The sequence below is a fragment of the Biomphalaria glabrata genome, chromosome 11, assembly GCF_947242115.1.
Source record: "Biomphalaria glabrata chromosome 11, xgBioGlab47.1, whole genome shotgun sequence".
In the NCBI taxonomy this organism is placed as follows: Eukaryota; Metazoa; Mollusca; class Gastropoda; family Planorbidae; genus Biomphalaria; species Biomphalaria glabrata.
In genome coordinates this window covers 27122941-27136654 of record NC_074721.1, presented here as the reverse complement: position 1 = coordinate 27136654, position 13714 = coordinate 27122941, and the positions used below count along the sequence as shown (strand labels likewise).

General features: G+C 33.9%; 1 protein-coding gene across 4 annotated transcripts in view; it reads right to left on the bottom strand.

Moving 5' to 3' along the window:
• Positions 1-8888: 8888 nt before the first annotated feature.
• The window catches only part of LOC106065314 (uncharacterized), a 52814-nt gene continuing 47988 nt past the window's right edge, over positions 8889-13714 (bottom strand). For all 4 annotated transcript variants that reach the window (XM_056004161.1, XM_056004162.1, XM_056004159.1 and 1 more), the window contains one exon: positions 8889-11427. In XM_056004161.1, the coding sequence (XP_055860136.1) occupies positions 11329-11427 (99 nt within the window). In that variant the 3' untranslated portion in view covers positions 8889-11328. The remainder of the gene's footprint in view (positions 11428-13714) is intronic.

Sequence of the window (13714 nt, the reverse complement as noted above, 5' to 3'; positions counted from 1 at the left end):
AGTATGCCCGGTGGGGCAAGATAAATGTCCTTTGTTCTTAGTATTAGGGTGCGAGGTATCCGGTTTAGCAGGAGTTGGGCTGGGCTCACTCCTGATTCCTGTCTAGGAGTGTTTCCTAGTTCCAAAAGGGCTTCATACTGATCCTCACCTTTTTGTTCGCCCTTTTCATCAGATTTTTGATGATTTAAATGAGATATTTGCCCTTGCCATTTGCACACGATTGTTCCATTTGTTTGATGTCACCAGCCATACCTGGCCAGAAAATGACATTTCTTGCTCTTCTCATCATGCTGTAGTCTCCCAGATGAGTGGCATGTAACTTCTTTTTCATTTCTTGACTCATGCTTTTAAGTATGAGATAATAAGTGAAATTTAAGAGTTTGTATTAGAAAATAAATTCGTCTATGCATTTTTTTCATTCTTTACTACGTACAGAAATACTTTACGAGCCTTGATTGTAGCTAAGTCATACAGTATATCATAATAATTCTGTTTCCCACATAGATCCCGCTCAATAGCAAGAAATACCAAATGTTTCAATCTGTCTTTGAGAATTGTTGACCTCAAGTAATTCTTCATTAGTTTGAGGCGCGAGAAGCCTCTTTCACCTGATTACACAATTACGGCTAATGCATAATGTTTCTATTTATCTCGCGTAGGTTTGGCGTTTTCCATATTGAATGACACCACAAAATGACAACTTTTGTCTATATATTTCCGTATATTTTGCGGACTTTTTTTTTATTTTGCAATGTAGGGAGATTTCCAGGTGCTCTTGGTAAATGGACAAGAGGACGCGGGAAATCTGTTTTAAGTTATAAAATGGTTTAATTTAATAATTTACACATCTTGAATTCCTATGAAAGTGCGGATCCTTTGAAAGTGGGGGCACACTGTGGTCGCATAGGTTGCAGTGGGCTAAAGCCGGCCTTGCAAAATAGCGGCGTATGGTACGCCGCCGGTCAACTAGTCTTATATAATAGAAACGTTGCTTCGAAAAAGAAGAAGATTATGTCCTACGCGTCAGGCATTTAGTCATGCTTCCGCGGTGTCTAGTACTTGAAATACAACCAAGCACAAATATAGGTAACACTGAACTCAATGCTGGAACATCAACACCGACGAAAGGCCAACAATCGATAAAAATGTTCGACGCTAGCGTTGTAACAACAAACACTTTAAATACTCAAAGAGGGAACCATCCAATGTCCTCTAGTACTAGCCGTCTATATAATTCTTCTTATTCCTACTGTGATACGCGGTGTTCAACCATTTCGTTAACAGAAAGGGAAACTTTTAGTATAGATATAGATCTGCGTTCTAAATCAGAACTTTAGTTAGGATAAATCTACACATAGATTCTATTTCCATAGGTAAACTTTGATGACATTTCTTGCAGACGTTGCGATAGTACGAGTTTTATTATTTTTTATTTATATTTGTTATTTTTTGTTATATTATATGTCATTATTTTTTTCTTATAGCAATATGGAAAGAAAATATTTACCTAAAACGTATAACAGTTTATTTATTGGGTGGCGTGTTTTCCGTGTACAAATGTGGTGGGCCTGATGGAAAACAAGGGCACAAGAATGTGCTGAACAACTAACAGAAACTTTCCTAGAGATTTTTTTGCATTTCATTACTGAATTCACGAGATCCCATCTGCGTAGATTTCGTCCATAATTGTACCTGTTTCAAAGGTTTCCGAAACAAGGAAATGAATGACTGAAGACCTGTTTCACTTACTTCCATGGTATCTAATTGCTAAAAAAGCTGGTTAAATTGTTTCTTTTGAATGGTCTTTGTAGTAAGTTGGACCCTTTAAATTTTGCTTACTAAAGGGGTAAACGTGTAGACGATGCCATCCTAAATATTTTAAATTGTGTCTACAATCATCTAAACTTACCGAATGTAACAACATTTTGATGTGACATGTGTTGTTATGCCGGGGATTTTACTTGAATTCAATAGTTAACAAAATTGACGATCTAGACTCACAAATCAACGATTCTTTGATAAAACAAAACTCTGGAACTTTATTTAAATACAACGTAAGTACAGTTATGTACAAATTAATGAGCAAGTAACACAGTACAAAGGCTTTTCAAACAGAGCTCTTAGAAAACGTAACTGTCTACAAGGACATTATTTTATCGACTGACTTTACCTTCTTACTACCGCCAATTCTCTGGCGCTAACTCTTTTCAAAAATGTCTTTGTTTAAATTCAAATCAACCAATAGATTTCAAACATACTAATTACGTCCCTTGGGTAAATCCTGACTTGAATGTCAAGTGTCTAAATTTGAGGATTAAATCCCGAGACTCATGTCGAGGGCTTATATTTCTTTCAAAAGTGAAATGTACAAACAATTCTATAATGTAATCTGTGACATATTACCCCCCCACTCCATTTAGCATTTGTATGGTAATAGAAATGCTCATATGTATTAAAAATATTTAAATATACACAAAATACCATACATGAAATTATAGAAAAATGGTTGAGGTAACATATGACAAAATAAAGTCAACTTGGAGATAATAACATTAATAAAAAAAAATGTAAATGCAGTGAATAAAATTATTGATGATTTTGAACACCTGTCTCACTATTCAAGTGGTTATGAAAATGAGACAATGCTTGTCATGAACAATATCAAAAATTGTACAAAGCATAATACTTGGATAAATTAAATCTTGAATTGAATGAGTTACTTCTCTTTATGGTGCTTCATGATAAAATTAAAATATGACATTATAACTCATTTGGGTAATAGTACTACTGAAAATGTGAACATGGAAAAATATACTGCATATGAAAAATTGACATAGAAAAAAATGATGTATACATGACAATCGTCTGAAAAAATAATACTCAATGTGAAATATATCTCAATATGTGTGAAGCAATGAAAAATTCCAATTATATGTCATGTATCTGTACTATTATAATAGGATATATGCAATAATATTATACCTGAAATAAAATACCTGAAATAAAATGCACAAGATTTAAAAATTAAAATGTCTGATGCATGTCATATGCGAAGATGCTGAAACATAATAAATAAAGTATCTTGAATGAGTGACCTTCTTCAGTGGGTTGCTTGGTGCTGAAAAAAAAATGCAACATATTCTGATATAGAACTCCTGTGAAAAATGAGTAGACAAATTAATTGATTAAGTAACAACTGAATACTGTTCTTCCTTGACGAGTATGAATGATAATGGATCAAGTGGCACTAAATATGCTATAGTACATATGTAGAGTAGAAATGTAAAGTTCGGAACCCTTCTGAATTGCCGACATGGATGTGCATGTGCGTTTTCTAAACTTGAAGAAAAGGTCTTTCAGTTTATGAAGCTGTTGTCTCCATGTCATAATGATCTCACAGATAATGTCTGATTGAACCGCGTTTGAGTTTGGTGAAAATAAGAACTGTCCGAAACCTAAACTCAATTATCTGGTTGATGAACTTTGACGCTGTAGAACAATGGTAGCAGAATGCTTTGCATTAGAATGTTCAATAGAGCAATGACTGAACATGTCTGAGTTCAATCGGTCGATACACCAATGTTGAAGAAGTTCATTTGTTCCTTTCTGAAGAAAAGTTGCCCTTTGAGTGTAGGGAGGATGAAACTTGGTGTTGTCAATGTTATTGCTTTCTGAGTTGCTTTCAAATTGCGGAACCGGAAATGTTTCAGAAACACCGGTAAAGAAATCTGCATGGTCTGTAAACGCTTTAATGTTCTTCACTGTTTGTAGTGCTATGTCATTCAGAGTGATGACCTTGGGAATGTCAATTTGATTTAATGCTGGTAATGAAACATCTATCTCAGGAATGGGTGTTGATGATGTTTCTTCTTCCTCCTCAGGAATAGTTGCTAAGCTTGTAAAATGTTCAACTTCTGCTTTGATGTCTTCATTATCTGTTTCATGGTAATGTTCAAACATATGAACATGAAATACTTTGGTTGACTTGTTGACATTGATTTCATAAAGCAGGTTGGAAATCTTTCTGGTGATGGTAAATGGACCTTGCCATTTGTAAAACAGTTTGTTACTGAAATCTGGTAACAGTAATTTGACTTGATCTCCTTGAGCAAAATGTCTTGATTTCATGTGTTCCTGTAATATTCTTTGACTTTCAATGTTCATGGTTGTAATGGCTTCGTTAGTTGACTCACATTCTTTCAAATGAGGAATACTAGTATGAGTTGTAGAGTCAGATTGAATAGTTTCACTTTTGTCTGGTATAGCCAAAGTTGATTGAATATAAGTATCTGCTTCTGGTTCATGAGACTTGTCTTGATGGACTTCAGTTTGACCAGTTAGAGTTCTTGTATCATTGTTAGAGACTCTGGGCATGTCGTCTTGTTCTTCAAAGTTCAACAATGGACATTCGGGAATTGGAGGTGGACTTATGACCGGTAGGGATGGGCTTGATGTAACTGGGGGTGTCCATGTTGAATGTTCTTGATTATTGCTGGCTACTGGACTAGTAACTGGTTCTGTTGCATTCTGCATAACTTGAGTAACTGAGGTAGCCATGTGATTATTTTGGCTAACTTGTTCAGGTGCCAAATGTTCTTGTTGTCTGGACATGGATCTTGTCATTACTGCCAAACATTTTTGACCTTGCTCTATGGCAGTTGTACATTCAGCAAGTTCTTGAGGAGTGCATTCTTTAACTCCTTCTATGTTTCCAATGATTAGGTCCACTGGTAGATTGGGTGTTACTAATGCTTTTGTTTGACCACTGAAAAATGGTGTAGTAACATAAATGATGGCTTCAGGTAACTTGCTGACAGTTCCGTTGAATGCAGTGACTTGGACGTGGTTGCCTGTGAAACGGTTTGCGTGTACGAAGCGTTCATGTACTAATGTGGACGTGCTTCCGGTGTCACGAAGAACTTCCACCTTCTTGTCTCCTACAAAGCCTGTATAAAATTTGAGACCATTGGACTTTGCAATGACTGTCATAGTTGAGTGCTCATTGTAATAGCTTCTGTTATATGAGCTTCTGTTTGGCATATATTGTGGTCTGGAGTCCTGTGAATGACTTCTGTAGCGAGGTTTGTTGTTATCTGGTTTATTGTTTCCAGGTGCTTTGTTGAGATTGTATTGCTCTCTATTGCTGTATCTTTGAGTTGGTGATGTGGGTCTATCAAAATTTTGATTTTTGGAGACTGCCTGTTTTTTCCAACATTCATGATTTTGGTGACCCTTTTTATGGCAAAATGAACATTCTGTGGTTCTGCTGCGGCATTGAGACGTGAAATGTCCTAGTTTATGACATTTGTTGCATTTGACTTTGTCATCTGACTTATATCTTGCATTTTTGTCTTGAGCAAAGCAGACAAAATTTTCTTCAACAGATGGTTTGACTGACTTGTTTGGATAGGCTGCCTTATATTGTCTGATGATCTTGGTTAATGTCTGTATATCAGTAGGATTTCTCTCTATAATGTAGGATTGAATATCTTCTGAGTGAGCATGGGTGATGTTGTCGATAATAATATGTTGACGAAGAGCTTGGTAACTTTCTTCTATTTTTGCCATGGATACCCATCTATCAAACCACATTGACATATTAGCTACAAAAATTTGAGGATCATCATTTTGCTGTGGCCTTTCATTATAGAATTTCTTTCTATAGTTGGCTGAAGTTGCTCCGTATTGGCGCAGTAGAGCTTCCTTGATATCAGAGTAAGTGCTGCGTTCATTGATGGACAGTTGTGAGCAAATGTTGACAGCTTTGCCAGTCAAAAGGGTAAGGAGTGAGCTCGACCAATGTGCTTCAGGTAGACCAGATGTTGTAGCTATTTCTTCAAATCTTATGTGATACGAGTCCATATTGTCAATGTTTTCGTTGAAAGCCGATATTTTGTTCATTAATCTGTATTTGTCAAACATACTTGAGTGACCTTGAATTGGAATGCTTTCTTTATTTTCTTTATTTTGCCTTTCGAATTCCATTTTTTCTTTTTCATGTTGTCTTTGCTTTTCAGCGTCTTGCCTTTGTTTTTCGGCGTCTTGCAATTTTTTTTCTTCTAATTGCATGCGTTTTTCAGATTCTTGCCTTTGTTTTTCAGATTCTTGCCTTTGTTTTTCAGATTCTTGCCTTTGTTTTTCAGATTCTTGCTCTTGATATTCTTTTTCTTCTTGTTTCTCTGCCCACTGGTCTGGCTTTGGGATTTGCTTTTCTTTGGCTAATTCTATCAATTCGAAGAGTCGTTGTGTTCTGGAACTGGAGGCCATATTTAATTTCTTTGTTAGTTTCTTGTATTGGAGCAAAATGTACAATATCTGGATTTTGGCTTTATCTCAGATATAATAATAATATAATGACAAGGTTCTTGAAGCCTCAATTTGCTAATAAATTCTTGACAGTAGACTTGTAGTTACTGGAGTCGTATGATTGAATATATAAATCTATTGAGCCGATGTACTTTTTACTGGTTTAACAGTTGGTTAAATCTGTTCTTCTGTTTACTTTGTGCTGCTCAAATGATTATTTACTGGTCTTCTTTATAATGCCAGTTATTTGATTTACTGGTCTTCTTTATAATGCCAGTTATTTGCTTTACTGGTCTTTTATATTGCCAGTTATTTGATTTACTGGTCTTTTTTATAATGCCAGTTATTTGCTTTACTGGTCTTTTATATTGCCAGTTATTATAATAGATTTCGTGAGTTAGACGTAACTCTAACGAAAATCTTTATAAAAGAATTATCGATAACCAACTGGCCTGTTAAACACAGAAATTCTGTCCTCCGTTAAATAAGAATGAAGTTCCTTTGAAGAGTTTTAGAAATTGGTCCTAGATCTTGAATAAATTTCGTTAAAAGTTGTCCATGAACTTTTATTCGTCGGAGAGTGCCAGATGTAACAACATTTTGATGTGTGATGTGTTGTTATGCCGGGGATTTTACTTGAATTCAATAGTTAACAAAATTGACGATCTAGACTCACAAATTAACGATTCTTTGATAAAACAAAACTCTGGAACTTTATTTAAATACAACGTAAGTACAGTTATGTACAAATTACAAATTAATGAGCAAGTAACACAGTACAAAGGCTTTTCAAACAGAGCTCTTAGAAAACGTGACTGTCTACAAGGACATTATTTTATCGACTGACTTTACCTTCTTACTACCGCCAATTCTCTGGCGCTAACTCTTTTCAAAAATGTCTTTGTTTAAATTCAAATCAACCAATAGATTTCAAACATACTAATTACGTCCCTTGGGTAAATCCTGACTTGAATGTCAAGTGTCTAAATTTGAGGATTAAATCCCGAGACTCATGTCGAGGGCTTATATTTCTTTCAAAAGTGAAATGTACAAACAATTCTATAATGTAATCTGTGACACCGAACACTTATGGAAGAGTGTTCTTTATTAAATATTTTCATCAAATTTTAATACAAAAGAACATTTATTTATTGAAAAATGAAAGCGTTGAAGATTAGTTTATATATAATATTACGGTCACTTAGTTTTTTTACCTAGACACCTAAAAAGGTTAGGGTAAACAATGTAATATTAAATATATATATTTATTGCTTTTATATAGCGCAACTTTCATGCTTATAGCATGCTCAGAGCGCTTTGGTCCAATCTCATTTGTGGACCAGCGGGGGGTAGGGGTGATCTTGGAAACTAACAAACACTTTCTTGTCTGTTTAAATGCCCCTTTATTCGAGTTAGATCGCCCATATATATAGGCCTAAAAGGCATTCAATTATCCTCTTTATCTGTTAATTAGCACATTCTTTCGACATGCCAGCTATGTGGGATGGGCCTGACAAAACATTAACATTTACTATCATATAAATGAGTATTTCATAGAGATACAACAATTGAAAATTAGTGTAAAGAAATTTTGTATAATTAATGTAAAAAAAAAAAAAAAAGAAATGAAAATCAATTTTCGTAGGGAAAAGAAGGAAAATGATATTGTTTCTGTAGCTGGAGAGACCATTGAATAGTGCAGACTTTTATATGATGCTATCTTAGGTAATAAATTAAATTTTGCTGCAAATACTGATTATATCAGAAAAAAGTACTGCAAAGATTACGATTACTTAGAAAAACGTCCTCATTTAATGTTAGTAAAATGGCTTTTCTATGTTTTATCAGGCTCACATGTACAATATTTTGGGTTTTAGTATCACTATATGGTACGGCAATCTAAACATTAAAAACAAGTTAACAAAGACAGTCCGTTTCGAAACACAAACTCAAAGTCGGCCTCCTAGTGGTCCACTCAGGCAGGTAAAACGGCAGGTTTCAATATTTTCAGAAAGAACATCAAAATAAAATTCTGTCTAAGGGAAATGATAGAGAAGAATGGAGAAAGAAGGTTGACAGATCTTGTGTGGTGCTTCATCGGTCCAGCAGATCAAGGTATAAGTGAAAGTAAGGGTGAAGATAGATGTGAACCTGGCCTAACTGATGTCTTATAATGATTATCTTATTGGTCTAATTGTTTTATAAAGGGTTAATCTCTTATTCAAATCCTTAAGAAAAAAACATTCTCCCCTTTCTTTAGTTCAGTGTTCCATGGCTAATGTACCGCTTAGAAGTTCACGCGATAATATAAAAAATTAATTCATTTTTTATTGAAATGTAGCTGTACTAGTTCAGAGAGACTAGCAGTATTAATTAGGCAGTTCTGTTGTAAGTAGAAGAAAACATTTGTAGTTAGTGTAGCAAAGTGTGTAGTATTGGCGGTTGATGTAGTTAGTCCTTAAACTACTACATAGTTATTTAAAACAATTGTTGTCGAGTTCTTGTGTTAGATGTGTCGTGTGGAGCAGTGTTTACAGAAGGCCAGAAGATCGTAGCAAAACAAATAAGTCATAGCGTTTTGTTTGTACATATTTAATATCTTTTACTTTTTGATTTTTTGCTACAGACTCATTTTATACATTAACACTTTAAACATAAACTTATTTCATAAAAATAATTTTGAACATAATAATTCATTAGTTGTGTCAAAGTTGTCAAGAATTCAAATCAAATGTCATTTTAAGAAATCAATTAATTATAAGACATCAAAATATTTAGAATTTAAGATAATTATATTAATACAATTTTAAACTGTGAGAAACCTGTCAAGACGATACATTTGTTTCTTTATAAAGTGCAATGGAAAAAAATATATAGGAGAGAATATAGATATTTAAGAAATAAATCAAATATTCTGGAATATATATTTTAGAAAAAAAAAGAGGTAAATGTTATTTTAAAGAATATACATATGATTAAAAAAAAAGATTTACTAATGTTTTAAGAATGAATAAATAGAAGAATTTAAATAAAACTTTGTTATATAAAACTGTCAAGCTAACTATCAACAAATCCAACAAAGCATTAGAGTTTATTAGAAGAAATTACTATAAATAAGAACATATAACTAAAATGCTATTTAACCTTGGTTAGGCCAATAATAGAATATGCATCCTCTGTTTGGGACCCTTTAACTCACATTAAGAAACTGAAACAGACACAAAATAGAGCAGTGAGATTCATAACAAACGAATATTCACATTTGACTAGAGTAACACCTGTAGTTAAATCACTAAATTTAGAAAGTCTTTAGGATAGAAGACTTAAAAGTAAAGTAGCAATTATACATAAAATACCCAACCATAATCTTCAAATACAAAAGAAAATTTAATAAAATACTAAGACAGGCACAAAGATAAATGCACATTCCTCGTTCCATATGCTAGGACAAATTTGTACAAAAGCTCCTTCTTCCCTAGGGCTATTAGAACATTGAACGGGTTGCCTGAGCTGGCCAGGAAAACCAGTGACTTGGTGGAGTTTAGGTCATTGGTTAATATGCATGACTAAATGCATGACGCGTAGGACGTAATCATCTTCTTTTTTAAAGTTACGTCTGTAACATATAAGATAAGAAGATAAGATAAGATTTAAGTTAGGCTTATAACAGATTGTTTGCTTAAAATTTGTGTCTTTGTTGTATGAGTTTAAATATAAGATAATAATGGAAGATTGAGATTTTGAAGATAATACATCTGATAAGTAATGTACGCATAGGTGTGTAATTTAGATCATCATTTTATTGTCACATCATTCATGTAATAAAGGAATGTCAATAAAATGTTTTCTCTGCAGCTGTTAGGTCAACATCTAGAATAAAAAAAATATTTCAACCTTCCTGCAGATTTCTAAATTGAAACGCTAATTGTGAGGAATTATAAATTTTTTTTAAGAAGCTGAGTTTGATTACAAAAAATTATTGTTCATTTTATTAGAATACTCAATAAATATATTTAATTATTATTTAGGAAAAAATGCTTATTAAATATATTTGCAAATAATAAAATGAAATGTTCATTACAAGCAAATAAATATCACAATTTTATTCCACAGATGTGAACTTTTTTGATTTATTCAAATGTAACTTTTTTTTTGTTTGTATTAAAATGTTCCTTCGAAACTTTGGTTTTGAGATTACAAAAACATACGAAAAAATATTTCAAAAAATGTTACAAGGTATAAATTGTGTATCTTTGGTATCAAAAGTACAATATTGTAATAACTTATTTGTGGCAACTCAACGAGGCACATCTATATTTATTGACAGGACATCACAAATACATGTAGAACAATCTGTATTGATCACAACATCTCTATCTGGGCTCTCACCTTGGGCGGAAATCGTTTGTCTCCTAATGTCAACATCCTGTTCTAGTTTGGTTACTAGAAGTGCGCATCTCTGCACTAGCCTGGATCGCGGTGCGCATGGCAGAGTCATAACAATACAATCAGTGTACTACCGTATCTAAACAAAATTTTGTCTCGGCAGACCTAAATGTCATGTCAAAATGTGAACTCTTGATTCCCACTGATAAGTAGACCAGAGTGTGAAATACATACAGGAATATCTTTTAGTGTTTTTTTAGCATAGAGATTCGTTATTGTTAATATCATAGAGATATATACAAGCGACATTTTTTTAAAAAAATATATAGTATAGAAAGTAGCAAACGAAGAATTTTAAAGTATACATTTTTTACGCCTGATATCAATATTATGTTTATTGTGCTTATATTTAATTATTTATTAATTAGAAATGAAATATATTTTTATTTTATTGCTTTAATATTATATCAAATGGTGTTACACACATAATTTACATTTTAATAAAGTAGCACACACACAAATAACTGTTTTGAAATCATAAAGGTCGTATGAAAATGAAACCCAAATAATGCCTTTAAAGATCATTGGAAGTTAAATTTACAATAACTTGGAGAACATAAACAGCCATCAACGACTTTAAAAAGCTAAAACTACACTAATAAAAATAGTAATAAGCAAAAGCATACAGATTAAAGAGAAATATTTCGTTCTGGCCTCTTCAAAAGTTGGGAAAAACTGAAAATATAGGGAAAAAAATAAAACACAATAAATATTTGATATTATATAACAGATTTTATTTTAAAGTTAAAAGTTTATTAATTAAATAATTATTAACTATGACTGCAATAATAAAAATAATAAACTTAATAATTGCGCCAGAGCTGTCACATCGTCACCAAAAGTTCTTCACCTGTATGTTGACATTTATGCATTACGCAAGACAGCAGGGTTATTGTCCATGGCTTTTGCAAGAAAATATTTAAGCCCCTCAAGCCCTCACTCAGTTTGATGATGATGATGATGATGATGATCACATCATCAGACAATATCTTAGTGGACACTGGGGCAGAGATGGGCTAACTTTTTAAGGAACGGGCCGAAAAATTACATGAGAAATATTAGCGGTTTACAATTTTTTTCAATTAAGAAAATACATAAAAGCAGAACTAAATTAAGATGACCCGACAAAATAGCGCGGACAAAATAGCGCCGACAAAATAGCGCGAAATTTCCCGACAAAATAATGCAAGACAAAATAGCAAGCCCTTATATATGAAGTGTATAAAGTACCGGATTATTAGTAATTTAATGTTCTGCTTAGCATTTTTTGTTGATGTCTGAATGAGAAAGTGACCTCTATCGAGAGGTTTTCCATATATTACATTATCATTTGATGAACTCGGTTTATTGTTCGTTTTTGTTTGTCTGTTCCCCGCTAGTCCTAACTGGAAGCTGAACAACCCCCCCCCCCCCCATGAGATTACTTTGTTCTCCTCTAATGTGCCTTAAATATCCGTGTGAAAGCCGTTATAGCAGCGTGCATAAGGAAGGGCACGGCGAATGGAACAATGTAACCGATTCTTTACCTCTCCGGTCTCAACCCCTATTCACTAGAAAGTACTGCGGGATTTCACAAAAGAACATAAAACTTCTTTTTATCTTGTATACCATATTCTCTAATTGAACATTTCACGAGAAGGACGTAATCTATTCATTATTTAATTGTTTAAATTGAAATAAAAGATTCGATGTTGAGGCCATGGCGTTCTGTAGAGTCCTTAAAATTCATTGACTCTCGCACTGGCGATACACATTTGAGAGCAACTCATTGTCATTGTTACTGACTCGGAACATGTACTACAGGCTTTGCAAAGCCATTGACTGTGTGCCCATAATATGAACACTGTCCTCAGTACTCTGCATGATAGAAGTCAACTCTACGACACCCTATTTATAATACAGTGGGCACCAAGTCACTTTTATTGTGACTGGTAATACCATTTCAGACTGTTGTTTCCACTAAGCAAGGCATATACCAGGCACTGAACAGGTTGCTATCTTCTTTTACGCTCTGGCAACAATCCAAAAATAGAAATGTAAAAATGGTTTGAGTACTGGGTCCTATGTGAGAGTGTGTGTATGTGTGTTTATTTGTTGTGATCTGTGACTTGTGTTTCTAACACGGGTTTTGAAGAGGAATAATACATGTAGCCAATGGTCAGTTTCTCGGTGTGTAGGTCTGGTCATGGTCAGTACTGTATGACGGGGATGTATTTTCAGGTTTCTATTTGCGATAAAAAGATTATATGCATGCCTGTTGACCACTTACTTATGCTTTAGATTTATGTAACCTATGTTTTGCTGCTTTTATTTGTATTAATCATTGTTCTTAAAAGTATGTTATATTGCAAATGAAAAACAGTCTTGTAAATAAATCCTATGAATTACTTAATCACTGTTGCATTGTAGTATATACTTTATTCATATTACATTACTATAAAATAGTCATCGCAGGCAACATTTTATTCTATTATTACCCCACTGTCTGAACTATACATTAACTTGAGCTTATTGTACTACTGAAGATTCAAGCATAGCATAGCACGTTACACTTGGGGATCCATTTATACCTCATATATCATTGGTAGGAATTCTAAACTAATAGAAATAAGCTCAAAACTAAGTTTCATACACCGTCCATCCAAGTGGTCGAGGCTGTACAGGCCTGAGCAAGCTATTATAGCACAGTCCATCCAAGTGGTCGAGGCTGTACAGGCCTGAGCAAGCTATTATAGCACAGTCCATCCAAGTGGTCGAGGCTGTACAGGCCTGAGCAAGCTATTATAGCACAGTCCATCCAAGTGATCGAGGCTGTACAGGCCTGAGCAAGCTATTATAGCACAGTCCATCCAAGTGATCGAGGCTGTACAGGCCTGAGCAAGCTATTATAGCACAGTCCATCCAAGTGATCGAGGCTGTACAGGCCTGAGCAAGCTATTATAGCACAGTCCATCCAAGTGAT